Source organism: Martes martes (assembly GCF_963455335.1).
Source record: "Martes martes genome assembly, chromosome: 6".
NCBI lineage: Eukaryota > Metazoa > Chordata > Mammalia > Carnivora > Mustelidae > Martes > Martes martes.
Window position 1 is genome coordinate 87,542,755 of NC_137893.1, and position 24,258 is coordinate 87,567,012.

General features: G+C 45.0%; 1 protein-coding gene across 1 annotated transcript; it reads right to left on the reverse strand.

The window, feature by feature from the left end:
- Positions 1 to 14,397: 14,397 nt before the first annotated feature.
- On the reverse strand, positions 14,398 to 23,133 carry TREM1 (triggering receptor expressed on myeloid cells 1). Its single transcript, XM_080806415.1, has 4 exons — positions 23,022 to 23,133; positions 19,640 to 19,996; positions 18,081 to 18,294; positions 14,398 to 14,796 (listed from the first exon to the last, which is right to left on the reverse strand). The coding sequence occupies exons 1-4, from the start codon at positions 23,068 to 23,070 to the stop codon at positions 14,691 to 14,693; spliced, it is 726 nt and encodes a 241-aa protein (XP_080662541.1). The 5' UTR covers positions 23,071 to 23,133; the 3' UTR covers positions 14,398 to 14,690.
- Between the last annotated feature and the right edge of the window lie 1,125 nt (positions 23,134 to 24,258).

Below are 24,258 nucleotides of genomic sequence, written 5' to 3' on the forward strand. Positions count from 1 at the left end.
CCATGTTGGTCATGCCTCAAACCATGCTGAATCTCTCAGGGCTGCTCCCCAACTAGCCTCACAGGTGTCAGGCCATAAGGGGGTCCTCTTGCAAGGAGCTGCAACAGAGAACTGTATGCAATGGCTGCTCACAATGGTACTTTATCCTGTGTAGTGTCCTAAGGCTACCATACTGTGGACACTCTTTGTGCCTCTCCAGACAGGCTGTGAGCCCCCTGAAGGCCAGGCAACCTTTTCTCTCTGTGAGCCCTGCCTTGTTCAATCTTGCAACATCTTCCAGGCATTCTCCTTGATCTGACAAGGAAGGGACCACAGAGCTCATCTCCAGCTTCTAATCATGGAGGCTGAGCTACAAAACAATGGACAAGTGACTTGTCCAAGGTCTTACAGAGATTGCACAGCTGATCTGGGCATTTGAACCCTGTCCCCCAACACTCCCTAGCAGTTTGCCCACTGCTAAGCAGCCTTGACCCACCCGGCTGTGTCCCCATCATCCCTCCAAATAGGCTGCCCTCGCTCTCACAGACCCATGGACAAGGCAACATTGGAAGAGACTTGGGAGGAAATGGATGCAAGAATTTAGGCACCAGAATCATATGAGCCCTTTCTTTGAAAATGAAAAATAAAAAAATTCAGAAGTATAATTCCTTTTTTAAGAGAAAAGTCTGCTTTCATCGAATGGAAACTCTAAATCAAACTGCCCAGCTGTAAAAGTACCACGTGCTATAAAAAGTTTTAATCTGTATTAATAAGAAGCTAAATTTATAACAAGGAACTGAAAGCTTTGTTGGCCAACCGGTTCTGTTGAAAGAGAAAGCTTGAAAGCGGGCTGTGTGACAGAATTTCCTGCTGTGGCGGAGAGGTCCCCTGTCTTCTTGCTGGGCACAGCAGCCACTAGTCACATAAGGTCACTGAGCATCTGACATGTAGCAGGTGCCACCGAAGAACTGAATTTTGATTTTTCATTGAATTTTAATTAACTTAAATGTAAAAAGCCACGTGTGGTTAGTGGCTAGAGTATTGGCACAACTTGAAGTGACTGAGGTCAACTTTAACAATATCCAGCCTCCCTCCAAAGGGGCAGATTTCTTTGTTGCGTGGTGTCTGTGAATGTCGAAACTATAAAGCCAGTTGAAGATCACATATGAGAAAGATCTTGGTGCATTGTCTAAAAGACAATATTCAAAATATGACTGTGCTTCAGATTGGGATCTTAAGTAAGATCCAGAAACCTAACACATAATGGGAAAAATGGATTAATTAATTACCTTGCCAAATGCTGTCGTCCCACAAACATCAGCAACAAAACCTGCGGAGGAGAGAAAGCTGAGTTTATTGCTCTTGGCGAACAGGGAGGACACCGCCTCAGCAGAGCTGTGGCAGTGTCCTAGAAGAAGGCAAGGTCCGAGTTTATTGAGAAATTTGGTTGAAGGCAGGTCTTGGCATAGCAGGGGCTGCATCAGGAGTGGGGAAGGATTGCTGCACATCGGTCCAGGACTGGCAGGAAGAGCAAAGCAAGGATTTTGAGGCAGGGATTCCAAGATTCTTAGGGCACAGACTATCTTGTGATGCTTTCCATTGGAGAGTCAATGGATCTTCTAGGAAGTTTCTATAATGAACAATGAAACCGTTTGCCTGGTCAAAAACACCTGGAAAAGTAAAGTAATACTTAGGAACTGTGGAAGAGCAAAGTCATGTTGACATGGGCAGTAAGATGTGGCCAAAACGGAATTTAGTTATAAATGGTTTCAGCACACAGCACAAACATTTACTTTTCAAGCAAAGGCTATCATGGACAAAAGCAACATCGGAGAAGAGCTCCACGTGGACACTGGCTCTCCTGCCTGCAGCCACAGGAGCCACGAGGTGAAGGTTTGAACTGCAGCGACTCTGAGTCAGACAGATGCACTTGGCTCTTCCTGGAATGAGAGACCGTGGCAGCGAACACCTGCCACTCTCCACCTGATCCCCTCCTGGAAGACAGCTTCTCGTCACTCGTCACCCCCCATGTTCTGTTGAGGTACGAGTCTTTCTGCTGTCCCCCTCAGAACAGACCGAAAGACCACTGAAAGTGGCCGTCGCCAATAGGCTCCTCAGCTGTGAGGTATCACACGGCTGGCTGCAGTTCTCAGACTGTCTTGTCTTGAGTATGGGACGAGGACCCCAGGAAGCTGGAACATTCAGCTGATCTTCCTTTTACTACCTGTGTAAGTAACAGACTGTCTACATCTAAAAATGGCTTCTTGTGTCTTCTGCACCAAATCACTGAGGTGCAGTGTGCTGGCCGAGTAGCAGATGAGAGACAGAGGGGAGATATTTGCAGTGTCTGAAACTGACCGTGGATGAATACCTAAAGGAACCAAGGCGTTACTGAGAATCAGCAAGCAGAAGAAAGGATGTCCAATAGCAGAATGATCAGAAGCAATAAAACTCCAAATGCCTACAAGCCCAAGGACAGCTGTTTGATCTTGTTTGTTCTCAGAGAAACACTCCTGTGAAACGCTGAGCTGCCCCCTTTGTACTGGGCAGACTGGCAGGGACTAGGAAGTTGGATAAGATTCAGTATCGGTGAGACTGTGAGAAAGTTCTGGAAATGCCATGTGGAATAAATGTGTGACTGTCCTACACTTAGTGCCCAACTCCTCACTGTGAACTCTATTGTGGTTACTGTTTTTTGTGTCCTGTTGAGGAAACATTTGTCTACTCCAAGGTCATATTTTCTGTTTTCTTCTAGAAGCTTTATTGTTTATACCTTTCATATTTAGGTCTATGATCCATTTTAGTTCATTTTGTGTATGGTGTGAGAGAAGGGTAAAAGCCTTTTTCCCCCCTAGGTGACTATCCAAAAGACCATCAACATCTGTTGGGAAGACCAACCTTCCCTGCTAAATTCCAGGGGAACCTGTGTGATAATCGGGTGAATACCATATGGATGTGTTTCTGAACCCTTGCTTTATTTGCGTTATGCCTCCTGGGTATGTGATCTAGGAAAAAATCTTACATGGGTCCTCCAGGAAGATGATGAGGTTGTTTACGTCAGACTGCTTTTCATTTTTCTGGATTTTGCTTGTTTATTTTTATAGTCAACTGTTGAAGCAGGTTAGGTGTCCATCACAAGGGTAACGGAAAAGTAAAATTCAACACTTACATGGAATCATACATAGCAGGCAAACAAATCAAAGATTTAGATTTACATAGAGCAACAAAGACAGTCTCAGAAACTAAATAGAAGGATTGAATGAAATTTATAAACAGTTACAGTTTTCCAAAAAAAAGGTTAAATTGCAACTTCCATACAGTTGAAAAATTAAAGATTCTTTTTAATTCATACTCAGTGAATAAACCAAGCAAACATTAAGACTGATTAGAAAAGTAAATCAAGAAGCATACATTTATATGGAGGAAAGGAATGTTGAAACAAATTGCATAGGAAAACAAACCAGTCTGGGATTTATTTTCCCCCACAGCAGGGGAAGGAAGACAGGACAGGATCTGTGTGTCTACCACTTACCTGCAACTTGCAAAACTGTAAAATACCTCCCCCAGAATCAGAGAACACAAGGAAGAATGTGCTGGAGACAATGCAGTTTTCCACCCAAGTGCACATTTTTTATACAATAAAATGAAATGTATATGAAACAAGGCACATAAAATCAATTCTACATGTTGTCAATAATCTACACAGATAAAAATAAACATATGGACAGAGGTGCCTGGGTGGTTCAGTGGGTTAAGCCTCTGCCTTCGGCTCAGGTCATGATCTTAGGGTCCTGGGATCTAGGCCCACATCGGGCTCTCTGCTCAGCGGGGAGCCTGCTGCCCCCTCTATCTCTGCCTGCTGCTCTGTTTACTTGTGATCTCTCTCTGTGTCAAATAAATTTTAAAAATCTTAAAAAAAAAACATATGGACGGTAGATTGAAAGGATATACGTTAACTATATTAAGAGGATGCCTATGGGAAGGGATCATAATGGATGGGTGAAGATGAGAAAAATAAAAATCCATAAAACCAAATGAATGGTAAAGTATTTCCACAGGTGACTGTGCCAAGGGATAAGGAGTAGGACAACTCAGTTGTGAGCACTTAAAGATCTTAAATTTAAAAAAAAAAAAAAAAGCAAAAAACAAAGCATGTTTGCATTCTGTTTGCAATTGTCTTTCTCCCCCACCCTGTAGGTGGATGTTACTTCCTAACATTAGATGAGAGGTTATAGGTCCAGCTTGGGAAAGGAACTGGTTTATCCCGAAACCACACAGTGTGTAGGAATGGGAATATTTAAGGAGAAAGGACTGGTCTGGGAGCCTGGCTGCAGGAGATGGGCAAGGACACTGGCTCAGATCTGCTCAATAGACTACCCTAGTCCTGCAAAGGTGACATTCTCTACACAACCATGCAGAGGAGGTGGGAGGAAATGGTGGCTTCCCTTCGAGTCCCACAGAGAAGCCGGGTCCTCAAAGATCAGCCCCTATCCCAAAAGACCTGCCCTTGGTTTCAAACGTAATCAGTTCTGATTTTACGAGGTTTTGAAAAGTTTGTTGTAAACAAATGCTAAACTGGAACTATTTTCACGAACGTGACTGCCATGGTACCTGAATTTTCCAAATGTCACTGAGGAATTAATGATCATGTGGGTATCCCAAGAGTAGATTGAAGCAGAGTGCTGGGAAATAGCAGTCATTTTCTTAAACACACAGAGATGTTTGAGAAAAGTACCATATTTTGGAATAGTTAAAAATAGGAAGTCTCTGTGTTTGTATCTTCTTATGCGATATGCAAAACATAATAATGTCTAATATATTGTTTTTGGTAAACAGGAACTTTTATTATAACATAAATTTATGATTTAAAAAGGGTGTATTTGTCATAACACAGCAAAGAATATATGTTTGTAATTGTCTTTCACTGATGAAAAAAAAAAGACTTTTCAAATTTGAACTGTTTTCATCTCAGTTTTGGCTGAGATTTTTGGGGGCAGAGGCTGTGGGCCATTCCTCCCTTCTTCCCATGGATCTTTCTGCCCAATAAAAGGTCTGCACAATCCTTTCTCAGACTTTCTGACAGCTAGGGTTCCAGATATAATTTAGACCCCACCAATCGAATGCATACGTGCAAGACTTAAGTTTGGAAGAAAGGCAACCATTTTTGCTGCCACGAATTGTGGCTGAGGTGGGATGAGGCTGGAACCGGAAGCTAGGCTGGCAGCGTCCTGACTTGGGAAGTTTTCTGATTCTTCAGGGTCCTGACTGTGACAAAAGCAGTGGCTCCCTTAGCATCCCCGCCCTGCAGGATAGCTGCGAGAGTCATTCCCAGTGGCTTACTATTCTAGTTTTTAAAAACCCCTTCCCACATAAAATGGGCAGATTGGATTTAGCTGTCTGCAACTAACACAAGTCCCAAGAAAATAGATGCCATATTCCAGAGTGAGGGGGGACACCAGCATGCAACCCATGCAAAAAGGTATCCAAACCTCACCCACACCAAGGGTACGCATTTGTGGGGATTTTGAAGATTAGGAGAGCATTTTTAGAGACATTTTGGATATATTATGACCCTGCAGGTAGAGGGGAGTGGATGTCTCCTCCTTACTCAAGACCAGGGAAAGGGGTTCAAGGTCACAACTTGGAGAGCTTAAATGTCTTCGGCGCTTGAGAGACGCAGCAGACTGGTGTCTGACTGCAGGCTAAGAACTGTCCATAGTGGGAGAGGCCGTGCATGTGGGTGGGACAGGTGGGACAGAGGAACTCTATACTGTCTCCTCAGTTTTGCTGTGTACCTGAAACTGCTCTCAAAAATAAAGTTTATTTTTCAAAAAATGACCTGAAGTGTGATGGATCTTCCTGCGCGTTTTACCTGGGGGCCAGCAAGATCCCCAGCAGAGCGAGTCTAGATGGCAATAAGAGAACAAATGTAAGGTTCATCTGAACTACACTTTGTGAGTCCCAATATTGAGTCCCAGCACAGAAATCGACTGCTGTTCTCTTGGCCCTGAGGACTCCCCGTGGGTTTTTTTGCAGCCCGCCCTCTACATTCCCTCCTCCCATTATTGCTCTTCTCCCTCTGGATAAGAGACGGGTCAGACAGAGATCTCACAAAGAAGTTCAGGAAACCTCTTATTTACCACTGAACAGAGTGGAATGTGGTATTTGTTAGTGGAAGAAGGCATGCCCATCTTCTCCTGGAAGGTTAAGTCTGCTTCCCTGGGTTTGCTGTGCCCTGGGGACACCTCAGGAGCCTGCCTTACCTGAGGAGTGACAGAAATGAATGATATTGGGGCGCCTGGGTGGCTCAGTGGGTTAAAGCCTCTGCCTTTAGCTCAGGTCATGATCCCAGGGTCCTGGGATCGAGCCCCACATTGGGCTCTCTGCTCAGCAGGGAGCCTGCTTCCCCCCCGCCCCGCACCGCCTGCCTCTCTGCCTACTTGTGGTCTCTCTCTCTCTCTGTCAAATAAATAAATAAATAACAAAATCTTAAAAAGTAAAAAAAAAGAATGTTTAAAAAAAAAAGAAATGAAATGAAATGAACGATATTTGAAAATGATGCATCCAAGCCAGCCCAGGCCTGTGTCTTCCTCCCTCCTCTGAAGAAAAGACTGGGTTCCCAGTAACAAAAATCCTCATCCTGCCCCTCCCATGCATCCCAAGGAGCCAGCCCAGCCCCCTTCACATCGTTCCCAGGGATGGGCCTCCTCTCCAAAGACTTCTGAGCACAGAAGTGAGGAAAGACGGGAACAGACTCTGGGGTACCCCTGGGAGCTGGTTCCTCTAAACCCACATCTGCAGGTACCACCTTGTGCCCCCTCATTCCTTTCCACCCAAGCCTGTCCCTGGCCCCCACTCACCTGAGCCCCAGGCTTTATGGAGAGAGATAAACAAGACCAAGAATCCACAAGGCCCTTGGTCAGGATGGATCCACATATCAGAACAATCACCAGCAGCAGCGGGCCTGTGGGAAGGGCAAGCACTGGAATCCTAGGTTTGACGCCCACCCCCAGGATCCAAAAGGGTGGACATCTGCTAGATGTTCTGCTCTGAAGCTCAGCCTGCTCCTGGCTATGAGAGCAGCCCAGCAGGGCTTTGCACCCTTTGAAGACAGGGCCTCTACTTTTCCCAGGATCCTTAACCCTGACACTCACCCCAGAGGAATCTATCTGGTCTCCTGCCCCTAACACCTCCCTTCTCCAAACCTCCAGCACAGCTGCTGGGTGACTGCACCAAGACCCTCACTCTTCCCCTCAGGGGGTCTAAGGAAAGCCCTTCGTGCTCCCCATTGCCTACAGGACAAAGTGCACATGACCGCGTGGCCTTCCAGTGTCTCCGCAATCTGAATGTATGGTCGTGCGTTATTCTTACCCTCTCCTCGACACTCAGCCCAGCTGTCCACTGCTGTAGTTGGCCCACTCTGTGCATGCGTTCCCACCACTTGCTCCTGGCATGGAATGCCATCCCCCTCGTGCCTTCAACATTTCTCCGCCTCCAGGTAGTGTTCTCCGACACCAACCCATGACTCTCACTCCCCAACAGTTCTGGGTAGGGAGGGACTTCTGTTGATCCCATTCTTTCAACTCTGAGGAAGAGTCTGCTGATACTCAGATTCCATTTTCCTAAATTTCCATTTCCATTTTCCATCCCATTTTCTAAGCAGTGCCTCATTGTCAGGGGTATGATATGCCTGCATGTTCCCAGCTTCTTTCCTCTGTGGCTGGTGGATGGGACTTTTGCTGCCTTGAAGTAGTAACACTCAACCCTTGCACTGGGGCTTCAGGATAGAAACAAAAGCGAAGGTCATTCTGCCTGCTAGGATTCAGGACTCCCTTGGCCCACCTGGAGCAGAAGAAAGTCTTCCGTGTGGTCGGCCTGGCTCCCTGGAGTCCACAGGTGGGCCCTGAGCTGAGGGCCTCAGCTAAGCCCTTACCCTCTTTTCTTTGGCCTTCACGGAACAACCCTTGTCCGGACACAACTCACGTTGGATCCAGATTGCCTTGGTTGGTTCTTTTGGCCAGTGCCATTTTCTGGAAGAGATAAAAAGCCCTTCTGAGCCTTGACTGACACAGGCTACGACTGGATGCCCAGGAAATGCTTGCTGAAGTTGGCTCAGCATCCCTGAGCTTGCCAGCCTGTCTGCACAACCCAGCTGACCTACTCTGAACCAGAAAGCAACCTCTTTTTTCTTCTACATGCTGAGTAGCCCTCTCCCAAAATCCTTGCCAGGGACTATACTCTGTTTGAGAGAGAAACATTCACAGGGTCATGAAAGGTCAAAGGTAGAAGGACTATTCAATACCATCCAGTCCAATCCCCCAAGGAACAGAGTGACAGGGAGTGGCCAAGGTCACTCAGCTGACAAAATAAGCTCTGGAACCTATGTTTCCTGACTCCATTCTTATATATCTCTGCGACATCCAGCTGGCCTCAGCCTCTAGAGTCTCGTCCAGTGAGCCTGGTCTAATCTTTTGGCTCTTAGCACCCATGTCCTCCCAGCCCATCGCAGTCAAGTGAACCACTCACCTGCCACAAGGGTCCTTCTGCTCTTGCCTCCAACCTGACCTGGAGCTTGTCCATGAGGCAGGGAACCTCCCTCCTGCCCGCCTCCCCTCCCCCACCCTGCCCCAGCCCATCTTCTATACTCCAAAATTCTCATTTCAGGCCTTCCTTCCTACTGTGGGTTGGGTGGACAACATCCATCACCTCCATGTATCTCCCCACCCAGTATATTAAGTTTCTTTCTGTGGTCAGCAACTGCCATACCTTTCTCCACCTGGATCACTGAAGAAAAAGTCAAGAAGAATAAAGAAGAACTCCCCCCAATGCCCTGAGGGAACGTCCATTTATCTCTGGGGAGGCCGAGGCCACCCCAGAAAGAAACCTTTGTTTGTTTGTTTTAACCTAACTAAAAATCAGTCTGACTGAGTTCAGTACAAACTCAGTCATTACTGCAGGTACCCTTTCCAGAAGATTATGTTTTGTCTCCCCTGTGAGACTAATATTTCCTTCGGGCAGGAGCAATCTGTACTAGACTCAGTTTCTTTAGCCACATTAACTTAGAGTTTTCCCCAATAACCAGAGAAAAGGAATATGAAGCTGCTATCAGCTTTCTCCAACTCACAAAATGTGAGTGTGGAAGACCCAGGTGCACTGATTTTGGGCCTTTTCCCATTACTCTGAGCCATCTCAAAGCAGCCCTCCCGGCAGATGATTTTGGGCCTTTTCCCATTACTCTGAGCCATCTCAAAGCAGCCCTCCCGGCAGATGGGGCCCCTGCCTGTGATTGAGGTCATCCTCCACAAAACCCCTTCCCTGTCCTGGGTCTCGCTGCTTCTCACCTTTGCACTCTATCAACCGAATCTGTTTGGACAGGACATGGGGGTTCTGAGGTAAGAGGTCGTTTACCCACTGGTACAGCCCCAAGTCCTTCCGCCAGAGCTCTGTCACTGTGACCTTGCATACAGCTTCCCTGGGACAATGTTTCAAGAGGTATCTTCCGGCCTGGGCCCAGTTTAGGTCTTTGCTCCTAGTGTTCATGTGCACTAGTGTCTCCGGGGGGCCCTGGCTCCTCTCCCGCTGCCAGGCCTTCAGGCTGGAGGAGTGGAAAATGATGTTCAGTTCTTTCCTCCCAAAAGGGACTTTTGTCTCTCCCCTTCACCTACAGCTTGGAATCCTGGAATGAGAAGTCGAAGTGCTTCACTGAGTAAATGTTTCTTCCACCATCCCTACATCTGCAGACCCCAGTGCAGATACAAGGTCATAGATCAAAAGTATTAGGAACTCCAACAAACATTTATGAGTAATTTGGGATTTCTTTTTTTAATTATTATTTTTTTATTATGTTCAGTTAGCCACTGTATAGTACAGTGTATATTTACACAGTGTATTTATACAGTGTATAATTAGTCTTTGATGAGGTATTCAATGATTCATTAGTTAGGTATAATACTCAGTGCTCATGATAGCACCTGTCCTCCTTAGTACTCATCAGCCTGTTATCTCTTCCCCTCTGAAACCCCCAGATTGTTTCCCAGGGGTCCATAGTTTCTTATGGTTCATCTCCCTCTGATTTCTCCCCACTTCAGATTTCCCTCCCGTCCCTTGTAGTCCTCTGTGCTATTGCTTATGTTCCACATATAAGTGAAACCACAAGATAATTGTCTTTCTCTGTTTCACTTACTTCACTTAACATAATCCCGAGTTCCATCCATATTGATGCAAATGGTGGATATTCATCTTTTCTGATGGCTGAATAATATTCCATTGTGTATATGGACCACATCTTCTTCACCCATTCTGTTGAAGGGCATCTCGGCTCCTTCCACAGTTTGGCTCTTGTGGATATTGCTGCTATGATCATTGGGGTGCATGTGGCCCTTCTTTTCACTACATCTGTATCTTTGGGGTAAATACCCAGTAGTGCAATCGCTGGGTCATAGGGTAGCTCTATTTTTAACTTCTTGAGAAACCTCCACACTGTTTTCCCCAGTGGCTGTATCAACTTGCATTCCCACCAATAGTGCAAGAGGGTTCCCCTTTCTCCACATCCTTGCCAACATTTGTTGGTTCCTGTTTTGTAGGATTTCTGTAAATTATTTTGAAATAGTTCAGCAATTTTATAAATAAATATAAATATATAATATATAATAATATATATACTTAGCAATGTACATATATATGGAGCAAATAGGGCAAAATATCAATTATGGTTGAATGCCTGAATCTAGGTAATAAGTTTATGGTGGCTATTCTTTCTATATTTTGTAGATGGAAAAATTTTAATAAAATGGTAAAAAAAAAAAAAGTAAAAAAGAACTGAACTAGTTTTACAACCCACATTCTATTCTACTCGTGCTTCCCCAGACAGGTCCCTTGCTTTCCAGTACACAGTACTTCATACTAGCTCCTGCCATCCCCCAGCTGAATGCTCTCCCCACTCCTCTCCACCCACATCTGTCCCTTCTGGTCCCAGAGTAGAGTCTACCTGAACAATTCCACCTGCACTAATCTCTTTCACCTTTCAACCCTTAATACCACTAATCACCCTGCACCGGCTTGCACCACCACCACCATCATCATCCACCAAACTTTTATTAAGTCACTTACTATGCCCTAAATACTGAACCTAAGCATTTTACATCAGTCTGCTACTTAACTCTTAGGACAACCCTCTGAAATAGGTACCATGTACAAATAAATATGGAATAGGTGCTATTTGCAAATGTAGACACTGAGGCTCAGAGAAGTTGGAGGACTTCCTAAGGTCACAAATGTAGAAGTAGCATATCTGATTTTGGGATTTGAACCTTGTTCTGTCTGATTCCAGAAACTTCCACCTCTTTTCCACATGGCCTCTCTGGCATTGCTAGAGGGACTTCCACTGTATTTTTGTCTTCATGCTATGACTTTCCCCTTTTTTAATTTACCTTTCCTTTATATTCATGCCTCCTCTACCTCAGTGCCTAATTCTTTTAAGGAGAGACTTTGTCTTACACTTTACATCTTCCAGGAATCAGCACAGTGATGAGAGGTTGTTTGGATGACTTCACATAATTTCTCAACTTCACAGTGCACTAGAGGAACCTCCAGATTCTGTTTCATCACCCAGTTCCTACTGGGACAGGTGTATCCATTACTTTCATGTCTCTTTCCTGTGTCTAGCATACACCCTGATCCCATCCAGTCCCTTCTAAAGAAGGGAGAGAAACCCCTCTTCACAGGTACCCCTTCAGCCATCCGCATCCCTCCCCCTGCATCTCCTTACCTGAGGCCCAGAAAAGCAGCAGCAGCAGCCATGGCCACCCCCATAGCCCTGTCCCCTCCATCCTAACCCGGTCCCAGGATCCACTGGGTCCTGGGCATCCCAGGGCTTTTCCAGATGCTGGAGGATGCTGTCCCCACAGGACTGTTTTCCATAAACCCTGAGAGGCTTGACTATTACTTTGCAATTAAGAAAGGAAGTGTGAAGAGGGAGCAGCTCAGGAAAATGCAGAAGAGAAAAGAGTGATCACTGCCCTTGTGACATCTTCCTTCCTGCTTTCATTACGTCACAACCCCATTGGTCAACACTGGAGAGCTCCCCATTCTCCACCATAGCAAGTTTGGACCCACCCATCTGACGTCCCACCTCTGCTCCACTTATTTCCTCAGGTCACCAGGACTTTCCCATCCTTGACCACTGACCACTACATCCTGCAACGCCTTTGCCATTCCCCCATTTGGAATGGCGCTGTGCATCCGAATTTGTCCTGTCCTTCAAGACAGACCTCAAACCTTGCTGATGACTTGCCTTCTTTACTCTTGCTCCATACTGTGGTTCTCAAGTATGGGCATGTGGTTAAATCACTCAGGAAGTTGGCAAGCATTTACATGCCTGAGTTGCACCCCCAGAGATTCCGATTTGGTAGGTCTGGGAAAGCTCAGCAATCTGCATTTTAACTAGCAGCCCAGGGGATTCTGAGGCAAGCGGTCCAAAGAGGGGATACCTGTAAAAAGTGGTTCCTCGGGTACTCATCCTAGATGCAAAGTGTGTAGTTCCCTGAACTCCCAGCCTAGGCAGAGGATGGAGACCACAAACATGATGGTACTAAGAATAACTACAACAGATCAGATATATTTGTTACCTTTTGGCTCTCCAGCACCCAATACCTTCTACACCTGGGGGACATGCCTCAATGCACAGGTCTCACTAGGGTGCAGAGTGTTACTTCCTCTACTACTGAGTATGGAGGCAAATATTTCTCCTGCATCTAAGTGCCAGGCATATGTCTTGACCTAAGCTTGGGCAAATGCAAGATTCTTCCTAGGATTCAGAATCCTAAAGGTGTGATGCAAGGTGTTAAGGCCAGTTGGAGATGACTGACACATAAGAAATTTAAACATTGAGAGTCCGGGAATAGCATGGTGCCAATGATGTGGTGGTTTCAAGTGTCCAAGGGCAGTGGCACCAATGGCAACATCACTAGATTGTGTGATATTGTGAATTATAAGAAATATGTGTTTGGTCATTCAGATAATTAAAATACATCTCTCACATATATTTGGACTTCATCTATAGTTGTGGATCACAGCTCCCCAAATCCATGAAATTTCCTGAGCTGTAAGAGCAGTGGGACCTTCTTCTGTCATATTTAGTCTCTTGTCCTCAGTTCCTAAAAGCACTTCAGAGCCATAAACGTGACACAAGTGTGTTGTTCCTAACAAGCCCCTTTCTACCACACCTAAGTTTATGTCTGTGAGGTGACTTTTGGAAATACCAGAAGGATGGGGGCTGTTGCCTGAGGAACCGACCTTGAAAACAGTGTTGGAAAGTTCGACCTCACCCCCTGATTTCTGGGGAGGAAAGAGGAGCTGGAGATTGAATCAGTCACCAATGGCCAATGAATTCATCAATCATGCCTATATAATGAAGCTTCCATTAAGAAAAAAAAAAAAAAAAACAAAACAAAAACAAAAAAGAAGGGAGTTCAGAGTGTTTCCAGGCTGGGAAACCAGAATATTTCCGTGTGCCACTGTGCTGGGCTCCAAATGCCATGGGGACAGAAACCCTTCTGTTCAGGACCTCACCTTATTTATTTATTCATATGGCTGTCTATTCATATTCTTTAATATTCTTTTATAAAATGCCAATAATCTGGTAAGTAAAATGTTTCTGAGTTCTGCAAGTTGTTCTAACAAAATAATGGAACCCAAGGAGGGGATCACTGGGAACTCCTATAATAGGTGGGTCAGAAGCACAAGTGCTCACCAACGGCATCTAAAGATAGGGAGGGGGAGTCTTATGGAACTGAGCCCCCAATCTATGGAATCTGGTGCGGCTTTGGGTAGATAGTATTAGAATTGAGTTAAATTACAGAACACCTACCTGGTGTCCAAGAATTGCTTGTTGGTGTGGGAAAACCACCCCTTCCCAAAACACGGGCACATTCATGTGTGTGAACACACACACACACACACACACACACACACACAGTAATTGGGTGCAGAATTCTAAACGGTGATCAGACCCCTTGACTGTCTTCTGCTATGACCTCAGCTGTGGCTTCAGCTGTGTGTTGCCTCCTGGTTTCGCCAGTTAGATTATCTTTTTTTTTTTTCTCTGAGATTTATATCTTTATCTTAGAAAAAGAGAGAGAGCAGGGGGAGGAGCAGAAGGAGAAAGAGTGTCTTGTCTTCTCCTCATTCTGTGGTTTTCAAACCCCTTCTCTGGGAATGTAGGGGATGGCCACAGATGAAGAGAGAAACCCAAGCATCTGATTCTAGAGGAGAGGAAGGTTCAGGGACGGGGAGAACAAGATGCTTCCTTAATAAGACATCTATCCAGGTCAGGCCAAAACGTTATGGCCCAGGCCAAGTACAAGGGCAGCATTAGTGGTGGTGCTCTCTACCTCACAACCACCACACGACAGCAACAGTGAAGAGCATTGGACTCTGTCTTTATTCAAGGCAAATCCCAAGCCACTGGTGGAATGGGCGTGTTCGCAGCTGTGTCTTCTCTTCGGAGGGAGCAAAACACACACCCAAGGTTATTGGTGTAGCGAGGGGAGCTGGCAGGGCTGACGTGAGACATGAGCCTTAGAAATAATCTGTGTTACAGAGTCAATTCATGTCATTGCTCCTCCTTGCCTTTCCCCTCACACCCCTCCTCTGGAACAACTGCCAGAAGGATGTGACTGAAGGTCAGAGGTCATTCTCATGGTTTCACTGGCCTAGGGTCCAAATGATCTCTGCGTGACAGCAAGAAGGACAGTGAAGACCAAGCTCTTGCTCAGGAGTCCACACAGCACAAGAATGATGATGTTGATCATGGGAACCCTGGGGGAAAGAAGAGATGTCAGCTGCTGTTAGTGCTGGTGCGCCTCACACCTGAGTGTTTACAGAAGTCCTTCATGCCCCTTCTCTTATCTGCTTGGGCCCTTCTAGCTCTTGTCCCCATACTGACTAGCCCTGTGCCTTTAGTGTGTCCATTACCTAAAACTACTAACTGGAAATATATTTAGTAAGGTGCATGAAGCCCATATGCAGAGGAGGCATCTGAGAGAAAGGGCAGGCTGTCTGTGCTCTTCTTCCTCACCAGGATGGCAGCAAGGAAGCCTGGTTTCTAGTCCCCGCAACATGGCTTACTTCCTGGGAGAACCATCTCACCACTCTGGCCTCTTGTTTCCCCATCTATAAACAGAAGAATCCAATCCTTGCCCAAATCCTATCATGAATTTTTACAGATTTTAGTGTAATGATTCTAAAAGTCCTGAGAAAGCATCAGTGGATACTGTAAGAAAGAGATACCCATGAGTGAGGAAACATGGCCTGTCTAGACTCAGCGATATGGAAACAGATTACAGCACAACTAATCTGCATGATAAGACACAGGGCAAAAAAAGAAACAGATGGCAGCAAAACAAAGAGAAGCATAGATTTTGACCTAATGTTGTATATGAATTTAACATCTAAGGAAATCTGGCAGCCCAGGAGGTAGGCAAGGATTGTTTAGTAAATAATCTGGTGGTATCTGCATCATAATATGAAGAAAAAATCATCTTTTGTACAATTTATACCATTTAACAAAATACAGCCCCCCACCCCAAGATGGAATAAAGATTTAAGTAAAATGGAAAAAAAAAAAACCAAAACCTAGAGATGTTGCCAGGAAATAGAATTAAGCATATGAAAGAATAAAGCAAAGCAATAATTTAAAAATCAACACATTTGCCCATACAAAACTTAAAAGCAAATGTGCAAGGTCGCAGAGAGAGAAATGACAGAATGGCGATAGAAAGTGCCAGAGGCTCCTTTTATGCTGAAATCCCCACCCTTCCTCTGGCTTGTGGAACCTCCCTCCCTGTCTTCCATCTCCTCCATCACCTGGAACTATGGTCAAGTTCAGCCCCTGACAGCTCCTAGCCATTTGTGGTTATAGTAGCACTCTCCCAGGTGAGTGTTCAGCCCACGGTCCCAAGGCCCCACCTCCGCTGGGCTACCTTGACTTTCGGGTCTCCCCTGTCCTCCCAACCCTTTCACATTTTCATGGGCCGAGCTCCTGGAGTGTGTCCACTCTTGAGGGCCAGCAGGTACCCCTCTAGAGCCTGAGCACAAGCTGCCAGACCACCCTCACCACCCCAGTGCCTGGGAATTCATGTGCCCCTGGGCCGCCCCTAACAGGGGACTGGAAATTTGGGAGTATAAATACTCCAGCTCCCCAGCCTCTGATATAGACAAGCCCATGGGTCCCCCAGAAGTCCCCTGCAGGACTGAGCCCCAAAGTTCCCCGCTATGTGACTCAGCTTGGTGATGACACCCTTGCTAAGCTTCTTTCTCTCCTGGTCCCACTTCCTGGATTTACCTGGGATCACTTCCTACATTTGTACAAGACTTTTCCCACTGCCTGCTTCCAGGGAACCCACCCTAACACAGCATGATGGTGGCTTCCTCTGAAGTGCCCCCATCCCATCCCTCCCCAGATTGGAAGCTCACTTCTTTCACTGCGGAGGCAAATAACTCCCCATACAAAACATTTCTTTTTCAAACATCTCAGTGACTTCTGCTTCCCTGGCTGGATTCTGACTGAGAGAATAGTTCATATTAGTTAGTTAAAAAAGTTAATAGGCCTGGGGCAGCCTCTAGTAGCAATGTGGGCCAAAGTAGGTACTCTCAACTTACATCCTGGAAAAATCAAAGTAACTTGAAAAGAAAAATGATGATTCTCACCAGATCATTTATTTAGTCCACAAAGATTTAATAAGCACCTACTATGTACCAGACACTGGGGTCAGCAAAACAACTATTTGGGGTGGATGGGGTGGAGAAGTTCTGCCTCTACCCTCATGGTGCTCCTAGTCCACAGCAGGAAAGAAATGAAAGCACGTGATAATTCATGTCCAACTTAGCAGGAATAATTTCCAAGTACTAAATCCTTGTGGGCAAAAGATCCTTGCAGTGACAACTGCTTCTCTTCTACATTATGGATCACAACACAAATTGTTTGCAAACTTTGAAGACCATTTGGCAATATGTATACAAAGCAATATAAATGTTCACATTCTCTTAAGGGAATTTCTTTTGAATGAATAATTTAAAAGAAAAAAGACATCTGTGAAAATGTTCATCTCGAAGTTATCAATACTATAAAAAAATTAAAACGATCTCAGTGTCTAAAGACAAACAAGTTAAGATGTAAGTCATGGCTTTTTCATTGCTAGAAAAGGATGCATTTGTTTGAATTATAATCATGAAGTCTAGATAGCAACATCAAAGAAGAGTTTTAAAATAGAAAAATAATGGCAATGTTTATAATTAGAATTACTGCTATATTAAATATGTATGAACATGAATAAAGACTGAAAGAGAATGTGGAGATCAGACATGTTAGATTAATGGCAATATGGATACGTATTTCTCCGTCAATACAATATTTAATGATAAACACTTTCAGAGATAAATCAACATCTAATAATAAACTGTAAAGAAGGGTATGCATGCCAAGTTAATGGTTCTTTGCTTTGCCTGCACATTAAGAAATCTCCTGAAGATCTCACCAACAATGTTGAGACCAACCCCATTTCCAGAAATCCTGATCTATTGGTCTACAGGAGGGCACATGTATCGGTATTAAACACAAACCAAAGCAAAAGCAAGCACTCCAGGTAATCCTAACACACAACAGCTGCCGAGAGCAGTTGGGCTAGATTATCACTTCCAGCTCTGCATTTTCTAGCCTCCCTAAAGATAAGGAAACAAACCACAGAACCTTCATGATTCACCCAAAGTCACACAGCCAACCCATGTGGCTGGCATTAGAATCCAGGGTCCTACACTCCACTATACCATTAGGCTGGTGGGGTTGGCTGAGACCCAGTGGAATTCAGCAAAGACATCTTTTCCCTCTCCTTACTCCTCTAGTAAGCAAGGAAACAGGGTGAACCAAGGAGATGGGCAGCCTCATCAACAGCATCCTCCCCCTCTAGCACCACCTGCTTCCTCCCCAGGAAACTTTCACCAGACTTAGTAGACTCAAGTCTGCTTCTGCCCTGCCCACACCCCTATCCATCACTCCCCATGTCTTAAGCAGATGGACTTGGAATCAAACCAGGAGGCCCAGAGACCTGAAACCATAGCTGGTAACATCCGTCACATTTGTGATGTTGACTCCAAAGCCGGGAGAGGAAATGTCAGCAGTTGATTTGGGTAGGAGTTGGGTCACAGTCCTGGGAATAGTAAAGAGTGTGCTCTGGGCCTTGGTGGTGGTAGGAGAAAAGGTGGAAATCTGAACCAAGTTCTGCGTAGGATTCTGGTCTGAGACAGTGATGTCTAAAGGATCTGCAAGAAAGCATAATGGATAAATCGATGGATAAGTTGATGGATGAATTGTTGGGAAGTGGATGAGTGGATAGATGTTTGGAAGGATGAATAGAAGGAAGGCAGGGAGGAAGGATGGTTAGATGAAAGGAAAGATGGATGGATGGATGGATGGATGGGTAGCTGGGTAAATGAAACTGAGGAGGGAAATGAACACAGCCATTCATGAAGCAAGTTTGTCTTTTGCTAGGATTAAAAATGAGTGTGAGGTCAGCCTAGGTCAGAGAAAGGAAAAAAGGAATAAGGAAGGAAGGCAGAGAAGGGGAGAGAGAGAAAGAAGGAAGGAGGGTGGAAGATGGGTAAGGACAGAGAGGGGGTAGGAATTGGGGGAATTGAATTTTCAAGCGAAATGCATTTTCCTGCTATTCTTCACCAGTCCATATGCCTCCACCTTCTTCAAGAATAATTCCCTAATTACTCTACCTTGTACCATTCTCTGCCTTGCCCTCACCTGAACCTGTAGTGTGCTGCTTTTCAAATTATCTTTTATTAATATATTGCATATGAGCCTTGTCTTCCTTAGGTTTAGGATTCCCCAGTTACTAGAAACTTGAAACTTCCTTAATTTCTCCAATTAACATCTACTGAGGAACCAGGCATTACATTAGCTGCTAGGGATACAGAGCTGAGAAAGGCACAGGCCCCTTTCTCAAGGTACTCACAGATGAGCATGGGAGGCAAATAAATAAGCAGGCCACTACTACCCAGTGAGACAGCATCATCTATGAGAGAGGACACAAAGTGAGCTCTGGAGCTTTGCTACCCAAAATGGGAACCAAGGACCAGCCTCAGCAGTAGCATCATGTGCAAGCACATCAGAAATGCTGAATCTAGGTCCCCCCCTAGACCTCTTGTATCAGAGGTTGCTTTTTAAATAAGATCTCCAGGGGTTTTGTGCCCACAGTAAAGTCTGAGAAGCACTGCTTTGGAAACACACAGGAAGGTCATCAAATGTACCCTGAGAAGGAAATAGTGGATCACAGAGGCTTCCCAAAGAAATGACTTCCATTTGGAGACCTAAGGAATGAGACTAAATTGTCCAAGTCTACCACTCATCTTTCATATTGTAGGAAGTATCCCACTTCCTATAATAGCACCCCAAATTAAGCTCTGCTACTCTAAGTGGTAGCTTCTTACTTTGAGACCAAATGTCTCTCAAGGACCTCAAATGAGAGACAAGGAGCTTCTGAGAGAGGCCAGGCTGCTAGAAATCCTGAGCCACAGCCCTGCTCGTGCTACCACCACCACCCATACCCCCAGCTGGCCTGGCTTTCCCCATTCTCTTACCCCACTCCAGGTCACTCACCCTTGATCACAACCAGGCGGACAAGGGGGGACAGGATGTCAGGGTCCTTGGGAGGGTGGTAGATCACACACCGATACAGTCCTGAATCTGCCGCTTGAAGATTGGTCATTCGGACATTTAGTATGGCCTCATTAGGGATGTCTTCTAGAAAGTACCTGCCCATCCGGACTTGACTGGGATTCCCTGAAACACTCTCTGTGAAAACCAGTGTCAGGGGCTCCCCTCTATCCATCAGCTTCTGCCAAGCTTTCCGGCTGTTGTAGTACTTCTGGATGGAGAAAGGACATTGTACATTCAGGGTCTCTCCCACAGCTAAGACATACTGTTCTTCACGTGGTTCATTTGCAGCTTGGAGTTCTGTAAGCAGGGAATCAGAGTTAGACTCCATGAGGAATAGTTTTCGTCTCTTTGGAAAAAAGAGAGAAACAACCTCTTTTTCTTGTTATACCACTCTTTTTTTCAGACGAGATCCTCAAGGCTTTCAGAGAAAATGCAACCTTCCCTGCAAGTCAGCACTAGATTCCAGATCTTTTAACTGTGAGTAATTTTTCTTTTACTCCAAGAGCTAGACCTCATATGCTTTGTGCAAACTTTCATAAATGTATGTTCTTGAGAGGAAAAAAATCTCCTGATTGGAGGCAGAACATGGAATATGTGCCAACGCCATGAATGACAAGGGTATGATAGAAGGGAAGATTATAGACAAGGACATATAGGGTGATGAGTGGATGTAAAGACGTGATAGTAGCAAACAGTGATTCCTCCAAACAGCTAGGGGAACTTCATCTAAGTAGGGGAAAGAGATCAATTCTGATCTGTTCCAAGGGAGCTTTGTAAATGGGAGGGACAAGTTGAGTGGAAGTAAGATCTAGATCTTATTTTTGGCTGGACACAAAGCATTCTATAACTTATCCACAGTATCTACAGTTTATCCACTCAAACCTGAGTTACTTTCTTCTATGGAATACCAAATAATGGGCTGGACAGTAATGTTGGGTCAAACTGTGTATCAGGTTACCACTACCAACAACTACTATTGCCATTGTTAATGGCACATTACTACTACTGCACAAACACACACACAATTTAATCCTTGGGCAGTAACTCTGAAAATGCCCATTGTAAAATGCCAACAGCTACCCCTGGGCTATTACTACAGCCCACCTGTGGACTCCTGAGGATTTTGTAAAGGAAACCAGGCCAGTTCTTCTGGGACCAGACTGCAGTTTCTAAGGACACGTGGAAAACAAGCTTCTTGAAAAGTCCTCTGAATTCTGGTCAGGAATTCCCCTCCAAGAAACAGGCAAGCCAAGACTGGGGGCTGTCTTAAGCCAAGTTTGGCTCACTCATTCATTCACTCATTCATCAATCAGTGGCTGAGAACCTACTGTGTGTCAGGCACTGTGCTGGGCTTCGAGGAAGAGGCACACCTCCTCTCTCTACCCTCTGTAACATTAATATAAAGATTATAGATAAATTATTTGCCAACTCCCTGGGCAAGGTAGACACTACAGTCTTAATGTGTGTGTCCCCCGCACAAAATTCATATGTTGAAATCGAAACCCTAAGGTAATGGTGTTAGGAGGTGAAGCCTTTGAGAGATGATTAGGTCATGACTGATCCCGCAAAAGGGATTAGTGCCCTTATGAAAGGGGATCCAGAGAGCTCCCTCCCCCCATCCACCCTGGGAGGACATAGTGAGAAGTCCATAGTCCACAACCTGGAAGAGGGCGTTCATCAAAACCCAACCAAACTGGCAGTATGATCTTGAACTTCTAGCCTCCAGAACTATGAAAAATAAGTACCTGTTCCTTATAAGCCACCCAGTCTGTGGTATTTTGTGATAGCAGCCCAAGTAGACAAAGAGAGTGGGAGTTACAGGAGGAGTCTGAAATTGTGCACACACTTGCTTATCTCTTGTGAAAGGAAACAGAAAGCACTCAGCACCGAAGTACTATGTGTGCACCATTTCTTGCACCACTGCAAGAAAGGAATTCCAAATACCTTTTATTGCTAAGTGTTTAAAAGTACTAGCACATGCAATCTTCCTAAATTTATCATTTAAGCTCTGTAGCTTCTAAGGTGGATACTACCATTATTCCTATTTCAGAGATAGGGAAATTGAGGCACAGAAAGGTTATTAAATAACCCAGAGGTTGTTAAGTGATTTGCCCAAAGTTCCACAGTAGAAAGTGGTAGAGTTAGGATTTAAGTGTGGATAGTCTGACCCCAAACTCAGCTCTAAACCCTGGAGCCATGTTGCCCAAGGCAGTTGTCTGGTTGGGGTGAGAGCAGGCCCAGCCCACACCTGAATGGTACATAATGATTCTGTTCCTTAGAATACAGGAGATAGAGGGGGGCTTTAGGTTACCCAAACCCACCCCCACAGGACACAATGAAATATATACTACTGGCTTTCTCGCACGCAAGTACACAAGCATCAACCGCCCATCTTCTCCCAGTTTTGCTTTGGAAAAACATGAGTACAACACAAATGAGAACCAAGCTCCTAGATGCCCATCTGGGATATCACACCAGCTCCAGCCAGACTCAAAGTGCTATGTGTTTGCAGGCTCTGCAAGGCAAGCATCTGTGACCTTACTCAAAGTAGTGCATTCCTGGAAAGTCCCCTTTCTCTGTAATCTTCGTGTCTTTCCAAGGCAAACCCTTCTTTTCACTTGTTACTTTCCCAATTTATTCATAAGGATTAAGAGGAGGAACAACCAAAGCCCCAAATGCTTCCATCTTTAGTCAAAGTGTGAGCTGTACAACAAGAGAAGTGAGGGTGTGGTGATGGGGCAGACCTGCCAAGCCATGGAGGGCAAAACCACCTTCCAACATCAGCAGACAATGGTGGCCAGCAGTCACAGCCCCCAGAAAAGTGGGCCCCAAGCCCCTTCCATTCTCTTTTGTTCTGCTATTCCTCAACAATAGCAGATTTCCTGGCCCACAGTAGGTCCCTGGAAATATTGTTGAATGAATTGTGTCTTTGGGGGTTAATGGACAGTCACATCAAAAGCACCATGATGGAATATAAGAAAACAAAACTTCAAACTCAAGCAAAATTATTTCGGATCTTGTCAAGTTTAGATTTACTCTAGCATTTTCCCACCCAGAGTTGTGCTTATCTTTGCCAATATCAAAATGCACAGATAAACTGTTTTCATAATTCACCCATTTTATTTCTGTTCTCAGGCTCTATATAGTCTTCTGATGCTGTTAAGTTTGGATAGAGGAACCCAGTCTGGCAAGTCTATTGGCTGGCTCTATGCTGGGTGGCCACATCCCCCAGGCTTCCAAAGAGAAGGGAAGCTTTTCTCATGGTGGATCCCCAAGGTTCTGAGCAGAGGCCTCACCTGCTCATGCCTCTTTCTCACCTTACCTGAGATGAAGAGTATCCAGAGCAGATCCTGGAGCTTGGCCTTCCTCATCCTTCATGTGCGCCAACCCCAACTGCCGCTGGTGTGCCTGGGACACTCTAACCTAGAGGCTCCAGAAACTTGCACAACAGGATATGAAGTCATTCCTGGGAGGTGCTGAGGCTGCTGCTCTGTTTTTGTCACTGGTCGTCTTGGCTCCAGACGTCAAGGACTGTGCAGGAATCCAGAGACAGTGTTTGAGTGTCAGGCTTCTCTGAATTCTGGTTTCCTGGTCTCTGGGGATAATGATAATTACCTTTTCAGCCAATCTCACAAAATTTTAGTGAGAATAGTACTTTTGTGTGAACAAACGTAAGGTATCACTAGTGTCTGGGGACTAGAGGGCCATCTTGCTCTCCTGAGGCCAGCTCTCCATTCCCATCTAGTTCACTGTAGGTAAGAGTGCCAGGTACGTGGAGGGATGGGTTGGGATAATAATGCCTCATTTTTAGGGTTATTGTAGACAAAACGGGGGTCCCTAAGGAAAGTGCTCAGTACTGTCCCCAACATACATGTTTTTCCCACATCCTGTCCCTATTCACCATCACCCTGATCCCCTCAGCTTTTTCTGACTTGAGTCCTGTCTCCTCTTCACCGGCATGGTCCACACCTTGCACTTGGCCTCAGCTTTCTGTCACACATCTGGCCTCAGAGTTCACAGAAGTGTAGGAAGCCCCCAAATTATTTGAGAGGACATGGCCCTATTAAAAAAGAATAAACTTAGAAACAGGATGATATAGGAGAGGATAGTGATGAAAGAAGGAAAAATTCAGCAGTTTCCATACCAAAAACAATGCAAGGCAGATCTGACGATGTGAAAAATCAATAATGGAAAAGATTCACTTCAGAAATGCTCCCAAATGTAAAATGAATATCGACATTTTGAAGAGCTCATAAATACATTACAAGGAAGGTCCTAGATCTGGCAAATAATCTACAAATAAGAGATGTTCTTGAAGTATAACATGGAACAGTGAATCATAAATGAGGATAAAAATGTATACTTAAGAAAATACTTTCAGTAAAGTATGGCAACTGAAGAAAACCATATTGCATACTTAGAAGTTGCTAAGAGAAGAGATCTGAAAATTTCTCATCACACACAAAAAAATTCTGTAACTTTGTAGGTGACAGATGTTAACCAGACTTACTGTGGTAATAATTTTGCAATAATACAAATATTGAATTATTATGTTTTAC